Genomic DNA, 16,635 nt, shown 5'->3' with positions numbered 1-16,635 from the left:
CTTACATGAATTCTTTTTTTAAAATTTATTTTTATTTATGTGTATGTGCTGTATTTGTGTGAATACAAATGCATGTATGAACAGGTATCCTGGAGGCCAGCACAGGGTATAGAATCCTCAGAACTGGAGTTATAGAAGATTGTAAGCTGCCTGACTTGGCTGCTGGAACCAAACTCATGTCCTCTGGACAAGTAGTATGCATTACTTTTTTAGATAAATAAGAAATCATAATAATGACTTCACTTTTATGATTAGAGGATATCATTAACAAGGTCTAATTTATGTAAGTAAAAGCAGAGGTGAATGCGGAAAAATATTCTTTGGTTTTAGAACTCTATATCTTTATGATAAGCAACACAAATTATTTTTAAAAAAATTTATTTTTATTTTATTTTTTATGTTTGATAGTATTACCTGCATTTATGTAAATGCACTCATGTCATGCAATACCCTCAGAGGTCAGAAGAGGGCGTCAGATTCCCTGGAACTGGAGATATGGATGGTTGTTAGCTGTCATGTGGGTGCTGGAAATCAAACCTAGGTCCTCTGCAAGAACAGCCAGTGTTCTTAGCAGTTGAGACATCTCTCCAGCCCTCTCAAAGTTCTTTATTAAACATTAATATGAGTTGAGTTTATTGTTCAGGATGAGCTATTTTACTTCTTAAAATGTAAAAAAATAAAAATATTTGACCAGGTTTTTGGCATTATCCATTAATTTTGGAAACAGAACAAAGTAGGTAAATACACATATGTGCTGTATCATGTTAAGTCTATAAAATTCACAGTTAAACACATTTGATTATGCAAAATAAAGAAGACAAAATCAGAAGGTTTATTTAAAACTCTCTGAAATGATATTCACATTCATAGCCTACTGAAAACTATTGAAGTATGTATGTTTCTTGACTTAGCCAAGAATGATTATTGTTCAAGCAAACAATGAGTTAACTCACCAAAGTGTCCTCTATGGAAATCTAGCACATGACCTAGGGATATTTTTGCTTTTATTTAATGATAATTCTATCCAGGAAACATGATACCAGAGCACCTTTCTTAACTTCAGAAACTTCCATAAATTCCGTAGCAAAGATCTCATTTATGCATGGACTATTGTACAGATACAAACTTTCTTCAAATGCATACATTTGCATCATCATTTTTTAATGATAAAATTTACAGCACAGTATGGAAATAATTTGTAATTTCATGTTAAGACTTTTCATATTCTATCTTGAAATACTGCCATTCTGAAGCTACTCCAGCTAAAATTTTTCTGCAGGAGAAGCACCCAAAGGGATGAGATTTTTGAACAGAAAACAACAGTGAATAATCTGAGTAATTAAAAATGAATTCAGTGAACAGTGGTAAGTCTTAACTGAACAGAAGCAGCTATGAAAAATATACTGCTGGGAAAATCCAGCAATATTCATTGAAATTGAATATTAAGGGGGTTGGGAATACACAGTTAAGAACCAGTTTGTGAGTTTTGAGATTTTGCGTGGTGAAGACATATACTCAATATGTATGTAATTAATTCCGTGGGACAGAATGCAGGGAACAAAAAGCCTAGGTGTTGGAAGGAAATAAGGGGCAACTAAGCACAAGGATTTGGACACTGATTTGATAAAGCTAGGATATGAGGAAAAATAAATCCAAATTGGATTTAAACTATCAAGAACAGCAGGTAAAATTGTAATTCTGTTGTTACAGTGGAGACATGAAACTAAACCTAATGGCTGAGGTGGTTCATTATTTCTAGATGATGAGCTCAGATTTTAATGTGAAATTTCAGCATGAGAGAAGCTGAAATATCTGTGAATCTATTGAGTGGACAGACTGCACATGCTCAGTAGAGAAGGACAGATTCAGTAGTGGATGAAGAGAATTAAGAAAAATCTTGGCAGATATTGTACACGTGTCTACTAGAATTTCCCTCGTTGATGTTTCTCACAGAAGTAACTTTTTAAAGGGGAGATGTTGTTTGGGTTATTTTGAGACAAGTTTTCCAGGTAGCCTCAGCAAGCTTGGAACTTCCTATGTAGAACAGGTTATCATTAATCTCATAGAGATCCATCCACATCCCACATCTGCCTCCCAAATGATAGGATTTAAGGCATGAGGCACCCCCCCCCAGCCAAGTAACTTTGTTTTTTGATTACTAATGGCTGATTTCAGTGTGTATAAAAACTCATAAAAAAGTAAGTTTAAGGAGGTTTTGATATTCTTGTTATTTTAGGAGAGATAAAAATTTGTCAAACAAGCTGGGCATGATGGCACGCATCTTTAGTCCCAGGACTCGGGAGGTAGACACAGGTGGCTCTCTATGAGAACCAGGCCTGGTCTACATAGCGAGTGCCAGGTCAGCTGGGCCTACGGGGAGAACCTGCCTCAAAAAGACAAAAAAAAATTAGTATTACATATTAAAATTCATCATGATGATTATCAAAATTTCTATTAGGTTAGTTCCTACAAAGAGCTGTGTTTAGTAGCAATCTAAACCATTTAACCTGATAATAATTATCACAGACACAGAAGTCAAACCAGGGAAAATACAGGCATATTATGTAGAGGTGGGAATTCTTTATTTAAATGTTTTAAAAGGTTGGCTCAGTGTTGTTGGAGGTATTGCTTAGTAAAAAAGAGAAAACGTCTAGAAAGAGAAGTGTGTGACAAAATTTTATTACAATCTGTTCTTCATAAGGCACAACTGAGTATTGTTTATCAGAATCAAGTGTTTGCTATCATTTCAGATATGAAGCACAAACATGACTTGATCCTTAGTAGCTGCATTTCTTTATCTGATGATGAACTATCAAGGTTGTAGTAATGTACCTGATCATAACAAGTGAAAATAATACTCTCCAAAAGAAGACCACCAACGGAAAGCAGAAAACCTATTCACATGGCAGTCAGTACTATGAAAATTTGTAATCCAATGGAAAATAGAAAGGAATCAAGAGAAAGAGGAAATTCACAGTGGCTTGCTAATAAATTATTGCTGAAGAACAAGTGCTGTGTCCAGATTAGAACAGGAACTCTGAGGATGATGTATTAATAGTAGGACCAATAACCTGGAAAATGAATTATTAATATGTTCAAAAAGTTCTGAAGTGAAGGAAAAAATAGAAGTTATAGTGAAAACATTGCATATAAAATATTTAGTGGAATTAATGCAATAAAATAACAAGTTTATATCTTCTTGATAATTTTTTCATATACTATTTTCACGGATGGCTTCTTTCTTTTTCTTTTGGTTTTAATTAATCCTTCTTTTGACTTTCTGTAGATGAAACCTACAAGAAGAAGAGCAACAAACTTATGAATGATAAGAGAACACAATGCAACATTTAATCTAAAATTTTCTCAAATTACCTTCTCATGTTAAACTCACATATGAATGGATTAAATTAGGGCCCTTAATTTGTCCACGTATCTTCAAAAGATAATTTATTTCTAAGGAAGTCATTTTGCATATATGAGTCATAAAATGGATACATATATTATTCTATTAAAAGTACATACGTGCGTTTTAAAAGGTTAGATACATGGTTGATATGTGATTTAGTAGTATGGCAGATAATTTTCATTTATATTTCCAGATTCTTTGTAGCCTATGATAAAGATCATTATTATATTCAGAAGAAAATAATCAAAATATTCAAACTTTGTATGTTATAAGAAAAATTGACAGAGTTTCATTATTCTTTTTAAAAATAAATTATTAGTACTTTTAATCATTTATAATGAACTATTGGGGCTTGATAGGTGGATCACTGGTTAAGATCACATACTGCTCTTATATAGGACCTGAGTTCAGTTCCTAGAAGCCATATTGGGTGGCTTAGAGCTGACTATAACTCCAGCTCCAGGGGATCAAAATTTCTTTTCTGGCCTCTGCAAGGGCCACTACACATGTGTCACACACACATATGAATAAGAAATTTAACAAAATTTTTAAAAAGAAAAATGTATAAAGTATTTAAGCTGTTTGAAACTTTTAATTTTTCTGTAACAACACATGAAGAACAATTATAGCTAGCAGTATTATCTAGGTCTAGTTGATGGGAGGCCATTCATTAAATAAATTTTTATACTTTATTTCTTATAAGTAAGGGAAATAATTCTTTGATATTTTATAGATTAAAAGTATTTAACAATTTCAATAGCACTGTCGTTTTAAACACTAATGGTTTAGTGGGAAGAATATCTTCCATACCTCTTTTACATGCCTTAATACATGCTCTTTTTGAAGTAAAATTATTTTCATTTCCCCCACAGCCTGTGTACTTGAATGGTCGACATTTCCCAATGGCTGCATTGTAGTAGAATCTGAGCTCACTGGCTTGACACAATCCACTGTCTGCTGAGGTGAGACACCATGAAGGGCCACGATATTCTAAAAACATCAAGAAAACACACTAATCTCAGTGTTGAGTGAGTCTATGGCTTTCTTGTTATGTGGTGCTTGAAAATTAGCTTTGTGGCATGTCTAGATAAAGCAATCTTGATAAAATTAATGAATGATAAAATCCACATATATCAATTCCCAGGAAATGCTTAAACAAATCAAAATGTCCACAACACTGAGTTCTTTTTGCAATGAACAAAACACAAACCCATTTGTTGAAGGAAAGACTGTAGTCTTTACATGAACACACTAGTTAGACACAATCAAAACAAGTCATATTCAGCTAACTTCTGAACATTTAGCTATATATATATATACACACATATAACACATATAACTAAGTATTTTGAATACAATTTTCAACATTTATATAATGAAGTAAAACACTGGATTGGAACAGATAGGTTAGTTTGTCAATGGGAGCAATAAACATTCAAACACCAAGATAGGCAATTGGGATAATAATTTTTCAAAAACTGAAAGAGAAAAGTGATTATAACTTAGTGACAACTTTTAAGCTCCTTTGGTGATTTCTGTCAGTAAGAGAAGCTGGTACTTCTCAGCAGTCAAGCTCTGCCTGCAGACCGTAAAGCTCAACCTCAGTTGATTCTGGATGGCGATGAACTACCGGAAGCAAACCTAGTGGCTTTGGCAGATGGTGAGATGACATACAGCACATGAAGAAGAAAATTTGCTAAATATTCATGAGCAGAAAATATAACTTTGACAAATCCAGGAGGCACTGAAGGCAAGTAGACTATGCAGAAAACAAGAAGAAGTTTTGGCAAATGAACCATAGATAAATAGACTACAAAGGAAATTTAATAAATTAACAGCACGTGGGAAAAAAAATCTTAATTTGACAAACACACTTTAACTATCTCCTGCCTTCCAAATGTTTAGATGCAATTATGATGTCTGGACATAATTACTAACATAATACAAAAAAAAACCCTGGAAAATTTGAAAGGAACTAAGTACCATGAAATAATATATGAGACAAAACTTAGAAAAGTAATATATTTGTGGAAAATGTAAGAATTATAACTATATAAAGAATATTAAGCTTCAGTTAGGGTTTTCACTAGGTACATAAATGCTACTTTTAAAAGAAACTCCTATAATCTGTAAAAGGGTGCTCAAATAATATAGTCTAGTCATCCCATGTGTCTGCTACTGTATATCCTTGAACATGCCCGTGTACCATTATAAATCCAAGTTAAAGTACATTTGATGTAAATGGATTCTAAGTTTCAGCAACATTGTGACATTTCCTATCACTAGGCATGGCCTGTGGGAAGTAATTTAAAATTAAGAGAGTTTTGTTGCAGTTGAGTCTTGATATTGTAAAAAGACTCAAGAGAGTTTCCTGTTTCCACCTCACTCCCCAGCTTAGATTTGAATAATAGTTAACTGCCACCTCTTTTATCTCATGACCTTCCAAAGTCATCACCTGGGTTCAGAAACAAAAGAGATAAGACTAAAAGCAATTGGTCAAAATTGAGAAAAAGGAAATTACTATTTGCTTTAGTTTTTCCTCAACAAGCACCTACATATGTTTCATAGTCAACTATATTAAAAATGATATATAACATATATGTTACTTACAATTTAACATTTTCTATGCAAGGTGTGCTAGTCCACAGTTAGTAGCAGATAATTTATGTGAATGCACCTATAAACTGTAACTTTTCTTTACGAATATTAATTATTAGGTCTTAATAGCAAAGTCTGCTCTAAAGCCCCTTATTTCCGGAGAGAGAGAATTTCTTGTTCTAGAGATCAACACTTTCCCTCACCTAACAAGCAACCAGTAGTAAACTTGGCCTCATAATTAAAATCAAGGCTATTTCAATGTAAAGAAAAGTTAGCTGGACTAGTGTCTCTAGACTGAAGGTACCAAGAAAAACATCACAGACAAAAGTGTAGATCGTTGGACTAAAACTAGAACCAAAACAGGCATTTACCTGGGAAATACAAATTCTATTTCTGAGGGGTTAAAATTTGAAATGGAATATGTCACAAGCATAATGGGGACATAGATCTTAAATTCTGTATTTCTTTGATCACCTAGTAATTTAATACTGTCTGCTACTGGCCAAATCTACTCAGAAACCAGAGGAAAAGAGTTTAATGTAGCACAGGATAGAGGAAAGACGTGAGTGTAGCCACCACCTTTGCCCCTGAGGGACAATGGCACTTGTCACACTAAGGGTTAACAAAGTTCCTTAGACTCAGCCAGGCTTGCAGTTAGGAAAGGGGCTATGCCTGATCCTGGAGGGGCTGCTTCCTATACAATTCTTGCTTTATGCAAAAATGCTTCAAAATGTATACTAAGGAAGTTTATTATATACTCAGCCTTGAACAAATCTCCACATGCTTGAGCAAGTCTAGCCATCTCCTACTATAGTGATAAGGAAAATTCTGTGTGTTTTTTACTGCTTAAGCATCAATCATGTGTAAGCTTTGTATAAATTCTAGCTGTCCTAATAAAAAGTTTCACAGGGTGCCATGAAAGGCAATCCTGTGTAGCATAGCCTGGAGTCCCCTCATCTTGTTGAGTATCTTTTGAGTTCAACCTCAGTTCCTCAGCACCAGTTACCCCTCGGCATCAACACAGGAGTTTGGTATAGGAGCAGACACCTGAGAGCACAGATGCATCTGAGAAAATTCCATTACTAGCTAATGTACCCTCAAGTTTTGCTTCTGATACTCAGTGAGTTCTGCATAAGAGCATGACATAGTTCTGGTAGTCCCAACCAGTGTGCTTATGCACATCACCTGTGAGTACACACTTTTTCTACTCAGAGGCATCTATCCAAGAATAAAGCCAGGGCAACTGTTTCCTTATCTCACTTTATTTATTCTTATACCAAGTTGTGTACATAGATCAAATGCAGCATACTTTTGACCACATCAACAATCACTTTCCTAATATAGGAAGAATACTATTTCTGAGGGGTTAAAATTTGAAATCCATCACTAGATATCTTGTATTAGATATAGTTAATTTTTAGAAGTTTATAAAAATGCAAAAAATATCAGTTTGGGACCCTTTATAAGGCAATTGTTCTTCAGAACATGAATTGCAGATGGTATTTAGATGAATTCATTTGTTTTTAAGATTATTTTAACTCTGACTACCATTGAATTACTATAGAATGAATCATAGTTAAACCAGAGAGTTTCTGCAGAACATTTGGAGTTCTTTGTTACTATCTAGCTAAATCTCCATAGGTAAGGAAATTGAATATTTTTATACTCCATCATTAGTTTAATTGCTTTCAATTAACAAGTTTATTCTAGACATAGAGAGGAATTCAAGATTCTGATATCTACAATAAAACAAAATACATTTTGAGGTAGTTGTATAATGTTATTTCTTTGGTTTAGATTATAATTAGTCATAGATATTGAAGACAGAATAAAAAGACATTAACCTGGCTGGCTTTTATTCATGTTCAAAAAGGGAATTTAATAGTCAAATGCATCCTGTCTTGATCTCACCATAATAACAGATTGAGTGGCTTTCATCTAGAAGGATTTTTGAAACTTTCAAAGCATACTGCCTTCTTTTTTTCTGTATTCAGGAGACATTACTATCTCGTGTGACTGCTAAAATATAAGGTGTGGCCCCAGAGTACATTTAATGAGTAAACTCTATATGTAAATTTTCTTTGAAATGCATGTAGTGTACTTTGAACTTTGTGCATTGAAATTTTACTATAGTGTCTTAGTCCCATAATAATACATGCGTATTTAGGTTCTAATTGAATCAAATAAATTAGGATTTATGAATGAAATCATAATTTACGGACTAATTTTTTTCTTCTGAGATTTTTTTTGGGGGATTGAGTAACAAGTTATTCCTTTTTATTTTTCTCCTATAATTTGTAGTGAACAGAAATATAATTTTTTTGGTCTTTTTGAGACAGGGTCTCCCAGTAGCCCCAGGTGGCCTGGAAATCAATATGTAGATCGGAGGCTGGCCTTGAACTCACAGAGATCCATTTACCTCTGCCTCTGGAGAGCTGGGATTAAAGGCGTATATCAACATGCCTAGCCAGAAATATAATTTCATTAGCAATTTTATAAAAATTTAAATAATACCAAAGCATTAAAACTACTAAACAAAAGTGCTGCAAAATTTGATAGTTTGCACTTAAACTACTATCATTGGTTTGGTAATCTTTTCCTTAACATCATTTGTATACCAAAATATATTATTCTACTTCTTATTTCTAGCCTTAAAATTTGTGGATGTATCTACATTTTTATATGCTCATACCTTCTTTTGAATATATGTGGGTATTTCATTTCATAAAAAGATTGTGCTCTATTTAGTTCATTAATTACTTATATAATTTCAACTAATCTCTTCTGCTTCTCAGTTCAGGAAGTGGTTCATGAACATACCTGTACACTGGTTCAGAAGCTTCTAGAGAATTAAAATTGGTAAAATATAGTTAATTTGTATTATGTGCCAACATACCAAATAATACATTATCTATAACACCACATAAGTAAATGGGAAATAATATATGTCATTCATTAGACAAAGTACTGAGAGGCTATATGATAAGTGGTTACTATAAATTTAGTTTAATCAGGTTGAAAATTTAGAAATTTGTGCTCAGGCTAAAATTCTACAGAATAAACCTGTTGTGCAGCAGCTACTTACACTCTTCCAAGCCTTCTTTCATGAGGCATTTTCAAAAGCAAAATGAAACACTAAAATAGTGACAGGATTTTTTTTCTGTTACACGATTATGGATGATTTTGCTTTTACTTTCTTTTCTATTTTTGAATGTTTCTAGTTCCAGTGCTCAAGTTTCAGCATAAAATAATTGACTAGAGCAGATCAGTATGCTAAGGGGGCTTAAAAAATGCTGGACTCTGAGACCTACTTCTTATTGGAAATGGATAACAAGCCCTCTGTCTTCTCTGCTCTATAGAAAACAAGCAGCACTACTGATTAGAGGAGGAGTGGTGTTGAACAGAAACTGATGCTTCATCCAGTGCTAAAAAGAAGGCAAAGACTGAGAATCAATCACCTTGGAAAGCATTTATTATTCTGTGTGTATTGGTCCATTTAGCAGAGAATGACACGTAAAGAGTGCTTAGCCAGGAAATTTGAACTGAAAAATCATAGGGGAACAGACTGTACAAAATCCTTTCTGGAGATGAAAACCACAACAGATTAAAAAGGAAAGAGAGAAATTTGGTAGATTATTTGGTGGATATCTTTGCCTAGATGCTGGCTAATCTGTACTTAGAGTTCACCAAGTCATCATCAGTCAGACGCTCCTATTAACCAATTCAGAAAGCAAACAAGATATAGAGCAAGACAAATTGAAAACTTTTATGTATATTATTATTAATTATTATCACTTGCATTAAACAGAAGAGATCTATTTAGCTCACAGTGTTGAAGGCTCAAAGTCCAAGACTGAGTAGCCCTGAGGTCAGACTCTAATACTGACTCCTTGACCACATATTACCACATGGCATGTGGGAGAGAATGATCACAGGATGAGACAGAAAACTGGAGGGATTCAGGAAAAAAGCTCTCTCATGGGAACTAACTGGGGTCCTAGGAGAACTTCATTAATCCCTTCCAAGTGTAATGACCCTAGTGAACTAATCATTAGCTTTCCAATAGTTCCCACCTCTTTTTTAAGAAAATACTTTATTGAGAATTTCATATGGGCATATAAGCTTACAAGGTGTTTTGATCAAATCCATGCCCACTCCCTCCCTCCAACTCCTTCCATTTCCCCCATCACTGTTTTCTGAACTTCATGTACTCTTTCTTCTTTTTGCTACTCTACCATTCCTCCCTCTGAAGAGGTAGCCCTAAAATCTTTTAAGGATTAGATTAAAAGATTAAAAGGACTCCCAAATACTTTCAACATTTTGGAACGGAGTATGTTGCTAAGAGGACCAGGGACATTTTGACTTTTAGCCAAGAAACTGGCTACTTTTCTTTGGGGTCTTTTTTCCTCTAACTGCCTAGCCAATTCCTATCTCCTATTCTTATCACACCATCCTCTGAAGAGGTTACCCAACTTGTGGATAGGGAATCAGGACGAGGACTGCTCTGGCTTCTTCCATGCTGAACAGGAACACAGGATGAAGCAATTGGGGTACCCCTTCAGTGGGTCTATCTAAAAGACTCCCAGATTGCATATCTCTTATTTGTAGGGGGAAAAGAAAGTCCTTGATGGTAAATAGGAGATGTGAAGGAGAAGTAAAGGCAAGAGTAATTAGCATTACAAGTTCTAGACCAGGAACTAGAAAAAAGTCAGAACAGGACAAATTTCAAATGTTCATGTCAGAGTCCATTGGAATTTCCTGATGAGAGCTTCCAAAGGCATCCCTCTATTGGGTTCCACCTCATTTTACTTTTCTCTGCCAAGGCTGGACTTGAGAGTAGTGGATTCAGGATTTGCTTTCAGGCATTTTGATAGCTGTTGGGGTGGTTAGAATCAGTGTCAGTTCCCTCTCAAAGGCTTTTAGTTAGGGGGAGAAAACAAATTTGGCCATCATTTTGGAACAATAGCAGGTTGTCTCCCTTAGCTACAGGTGGGCACTACAGTACTGCAGACCAAGATTTAAAGTCTTACATCTGAGTGGCCCTTTCTGATTCAGAACAAAATCATCAATGAGAAATAATTGTCTAAATAACTTTTTTTCATGATTACAAACAAATTTATTCATTTCCTAAAAATGGGAAAAGTAATATGAGTATAAGGGAAAAATATCACTTGTAATTCTACCATCTAGAAGTAGCCATTGATGGTATTTTGGTGTACTTCCTTTCTATTTGGATGCATGTGCACATTTATTTTTATAAACATATCAATAAGTAGCACAAATTTAGATTCCAACTATTCATATACTTTGGGATCCTATTTATTCCCATGTAATTGAATGGTTGACTATAAATAACACAGGCTATAAAATATTCTATCATATAGAAGTACCATTTTCTCATTCATTCTGTTGCAAGTACTTTATCACGTTTTAATATTTATTTATTATTTTTATGTTATGTGTATGAATGTATTTCTGCATATAATTTTTTATATGTATTTAAGCCTAATATCTGAGAAGTGTAATCCCTTAATTCTTAAAGAAATATACTAATCACTTTATTTTTTGGTTATACCTTCCTTATGGGTGTTTAAGACAATACAGTTGGACCAAATAAATAAATTTATATTTACACATAAGATCGTTTGAGGATCTGTTCCTCAGGGGTCACAATGGGCTAGGGAGGAGCTCCTGGCTCCTTTCTTTTACCAGTTCCATATATGTGAAGATAAGTCAAAGGTCCTCCTCGACCATGGCTGACTATATATTATTTTTTTTATTAAATGTTTATTAGGAGATATATACTTAGAAAAGAAAATATTACTACAATCAGTACCATCATACCAATCTTTGTATTCCCATCTTAAAATTCTGTCTGAGCCCATGAAGTCACCATAATATGGCTGCCTAAATGTGTTTGCATACCTGTTGAGAAACCAATGTGGACAGGGGAAATTTAGAGACCCAATTCTAGATGAAGAGCTATAGACAATCGATGGCTATTGAGAGAATCAGTTGTTTTTTTTTTTAGGGATAAGCTCCCTGATAAGTTATCCAGTCCTAAATTGTCAGCCCTAAACCATGTACACATAAGTACCAAAAAATGGACTCTGTGCATTATATATACATATAAAATAATACAATATTAATCAAAGTACAATAATATCAAAGGACAAAAATCTAGGAAGGAGTTGGGGGGGAAGAGCTGAAGGGACAAGAATGAATTAGAAATGATGCATCTCTATACTGAAGTCACTTTTTTATTTGAATTCTCTTAATTGCTAGCATGTCTGCAAAGAACAAAGACACCATTATATTTTCTTTCTTATATTTCCAGGTTTCATTATGATTCTCATTACCTTGATACTCAATTTTTGAAGAATTTAACTTAAATTAGAAAGTACACAAATTATACCTCAGGTCTTGAGGTAGGCAGACTAGTTTCTAATCTATGCTTAGAAATAAAATCCAAAGGAAAAAAAATGGAAGTTTTTTTTGTTAATTGTATTCAAGCACAATATGTTATATCAGATCACCATAATGTTAAATTTATTAAAGATTTTTAAATTCAAAATTACAATTTTAGTTGTATTATAATTCTAAATAATAAAGTGTGCATTAACAATAACTTGGAGTTACTTCTTTTCCTCTTACCAATCTTAGGTGAATCTGGGTCCGTACCATCACCATCAAAATAGTCTCAAAATTGCTATCTTTGAGCTGTCATTGATGACAATGCTGAATAAAGGATCTTAAATTTTATTGTAACATATAAAAATAAGTTACGACATACTGCATTCCACATACAGAAAATGAAAACCTCAAAGCTGGGAAAAATTTTGTGACTTTTTTCAATGGTACAAAACATTTTAGTAAACTGCAGAAACAGACCTTGAGTTCACATCTTTCTGTTCATAAATTCCATGTCCTCGACCACTACGGTACAGAATTCTGAAGCTAAGTAGAGAAAATTTCAAAACTAACTAGGTATTGCATATGTTTGAAAACTAGGACTTCAGCTTGAAATGTAGACCTTGAATTTCTCTAACAAATTCATTTTATGGAAGTGTATCTCAGTTCATTCCTGCAATGATTATCTAATCTTTAAACAGAAAAGTGATATTAAGAGAAATTTCAGAGTGTCAAAGGATTCTCTAGATAATTTCTGTCTTATTCCTAAACTGTTGTCGTTACAAAATTTGTGCTCAAATATGGATTTTTCTACTGTTTTATTTAGAAAAAACTTATCAAATTAGTAGTATTAATGTTTAGTTTGTCGTGTATTAATACGAAGTAAATGTCTTTATAGTTGTAAAACTGTCACAAATTTATATTTAATTTTATTACTTTACTCAGTACTAACAGCATCTAAAATAATTAGGTTGACACAGTGAATTAACCACTTTATCATTTGTAGAAGTGCCTTATGTTAAATTTGCAAAAGTTTCTCTGTGGGGCTCTGCACTCTGGGACAAACCATTATCTCTAACTAGACTGGGTGACTGGGCTAGTCTTTGACTTGTCTGAGAAGAGAGGGATTAACCAGGTAGGCAGTGGTCATCTAGGGTGAGGGCATCTGCATGACTGTGGTTTGGGCAGAGGAAGTGCCACATTTCTGTTTTTTGCCAGCAATCCTACCAGGAAGTGGAAGGCCTGATGCAAGTGCTCCAGAAGTTGTCTATTTATAGAAAGCCAGTTTGCCAAATGTCATCATGAGACATGGGATTTACCATGCAGACATACTTAGGTTATGAGGGGTGTTCTAAGTTTCTTGGTGAGAATACATTTGACAGTCACAATACATCTTTCAAATTGTGTGTGTTTATGGATGAAGTGTGGTTTCCAGAGATGTCCACAGCACTCGTGGTTTACTGGGATATGCAGCTGCATGTGGAATTCTTCAGTAGGTGGGGGAATATTTTCTTCCCAGAAAGTGTACATGATTGCAGTATTCCTCTGCATATAATCAATATCTTCAACAAAAGGACATATAGGTGAAAATATTCTATTGCAGATCTTTACAGTGATACATCAGTGATGACACGTGATTACTGACCAGTTCCTCTGTCAGCATAATGCCTCTTCTGGAAGGCCAATGATAATAAAAAAATAAATATATTTCTAGTTTTTAAATTTCCTTTTTGACTTTTTTCCTATAGATATGGAATTTGGATGCTAGGTCACACATCTGATAGAGTCAGGAAAGAGAGTGTCAAGTGGCCATAAAGTCTTCAGCATCACATCCACTCATTCTCCCTGGGCCTGGAGGCAGGCATGAAACAATGTGGCTTTGGGTCAGTACAGGAGAGCTCCTTTTCTCAGTCAGAGACCAAGTGCTGGTGATGGATTGGCAGTAGGCTTTTGAAGTCTACCCAAAGATGAGTTTTTCCAAAATATCATATAGCTGATATAGTCCCAAGGCAGCTGTTAGGAGTTGATGTATAGAAGCAGAGGGGTGATGAGAATTAGTAAGATAATTTGCTTTTTTCCATGAATGGTCAAGTTCATCCCAAAGACTCAGGACCAATTTGAATATCTGAGAACATTAGTCTTTCTTTTCTAGTTGTAAATATACTAGTAAAACATAGAAAATGACTGCATTAACTACATATGCTAACAATTAAACTTTTTTAATGAAAGTGTAAAAGCATCAAGTAGACTATCTAAACATTAAGGAAACACAAAAGCCACAAATATTAGGATATACATAAAATGCTATCCAATCCTAAAACAAACATGAATACATGAACGTAGAAGGCATTCAGAAAGACTTGATAAGTATGTTCAGCATGCTTCCAACCATCATTTGTTCCTTCTTTTGTAACTGTGGATCACAAAATTAATAAATAAAAATGTAAGTCATCTACCATGTGCTTAACTCTGACATAATACTGGAATAAGGGTGTGCTATAAATTATCATTCTAGCATATCTTCCTGAACAAACCTTGCAAAGTAGTCCACCAGGTAAGACAAACACATTATGATACAGATATTAAAAGAATCACATTAGAGGGCTAGAGTAAAAGTAGAGGAAGGACGTTTCCTTACAATAGCGGGGTCAAAATTAGATGAGTAGGTCAATGAATATTAGTTGGGAAAAAAAAGTTATGTATAACATCGTGTGGAGTGAAGGTGAATATCTTTGATTAAGAATAATGAAGAGAACACTTTCAATGGAAGGAAAGTCAGATAGTCATATTTAAGAGCTACTAAAAAAATCTGGGATAATTAAAAAACTAGCAGATAATATGGACAAATTTTAAAAAAGTAAAGAAGCTAAATTAAAATGGACATAGAATGTATCTGTTAAGATTTGATTTTAATATATTTAAGAAAAAGATAGAAACTTGTATGACTGAATATAAGATTATTATAATATAATTGACACATAAAAGTGGAACAGTAATGCAGGGGTCAAATATAATGCATGATAATTATGACTGACTCTTTATATATTTAATTGACTTATGTTAGGTATCATATTATATGTTGCATAACATATGAACCATATTTAAGTACTATTGTCTGTCCATTTGTGTTTATAGATCCACTAAAATGAAAATTCATGAAAATTCAGATTTTTCTGCCAGCACATATATATTTTAACGAAATATATAACAATTTTCAGTGTTCCCTTTGACTTTCATTATTGTTCTAGTTTTGTTGATATATGATTGTATAGGTAAAACAAGCATGGAGATTCATGATTCGAGCAAACATATAGGACTTAAAACAGAAGAGATAAGTGGACATTTTATTTAAAAAATAATCAAATTTAATGAATGACTGGAAGAAAAGCAATCAAAAGAAATTTCCAAATGTTCATTCTGAAATAACTAAGAAAAAACAGTAGCAGAAGTCTGAATGTTTAGAAAGTTTGAGATTTTGAAAAGATGAAGAAAATTATACAAATAAGTAGTTTGGTCTTGAAGCTCTATACTTCGGAATGCCAGTGTCTGACCTTGTTTTTAGATAAACATTTCTGAAACATTTGAAATTCCATAAGTACATTTATTTAATTCTAGTGAGAGTTCTTCTTTAAATATTAGTTGCATTTTTGAAAGTGAGTACTTGTGTATCTATCGGAATTTTTAACTATTTCATAGCTGGGTTTAATATTAATTTCTCTAGCAAACAGTAACTGTGAGATGAGAAACTGAGGCTCTAGAAGTTACGTGTGACACTTTGAGTGGCACCATGGGCAAAGAGCAATCAGCACTAGGAAGCATAGACTCTCAGCTCTGAGAGCTTTGGACATGAACTGACTTAATATCACAACAAAACCTGCCATGCTAGTCATATGACATATAAATTCATTTTACTGTGGGAAGGAAACACTGAGAATTTAGAGCTACACAGCCATCAGGCATAAGGTTGGGGTTAGAAATCATGCTTTTGGGTTTATGGGTCTTTATCTACTCTGTGACACTGTCTACCACAAGGGAGAGTCAACAGAAGTCCACCATGATGGGTTTTCATTCTGAAGATTATGTACTCAAAAAACAGAGTTAGAGAAATTGCTTTAGAATTATTTCCCTCACAAGTGTAGTGAAAACACATTTATCATTTCTAAGTAGAATTTTGAGCAGACTCAAATAACACTCAGATGTTGTTGGGTACATGATTTCCA

General features: G+C 33.8%; 1 protein-coding gene across 7 annotated transcripts in view; it reads right to left on the bottom strand.

The window, feature by feature from the left end:
* Positions 1-1,140: 1,140 nt before the first annotated feature.
* Tfpi (tissue factor pathway inhibitor) overlaps positions 1,141-16,635 on the bottom strand; it is a 74,585-nt gene continuing 59,090 nt past the window's right edge. For 5 of the 7 annotated variants that reach the window (XM_008826735.3, XM_029559094.1, XM_029559163.1 and 2 more), the window contains 2 exons: positions 4,217-4,396; positions 1,141-3,293 (listed from right to left, as the gene is read on the bottom strand). In XM_008826735.3, coding sequence (XP_008824957.1) covers positions 3,190-3,293; positions 4,217-4,396 — 284 coding nt within the window. In that variant the 3' untranslated portion in view covers positions 1,141-3,189. Of the gene's footprint in view, positions 3,294-4,216; positions 4,397-12,246; positions 14,429-14,459; positions 14,829-16,635 lie in introns of those variants that run through there. The other 2 variants (XM_029559224.1, XM_029559186.1) reach the window with 2 other exon arrangements.

Source organism: Nannospalax galili, unplaced genomic scaffold (assembly GCF_000622305.1).
Source record: "Nannospalax galili isolate Female #2095 unplaced genomic scaffold, S.galili_v1.0 scaffold790, whole genome shotgun sequence".
Taxonomy (NCBI): Eukaryota; Metazoa; Chordata; class Mammalia; order Rodentia; family Spalacidae; genus Nannospalax; species Nannospalax galili.
This window is presented reverse-complemented; position numbering and strand designations above follow the sequence as displayed.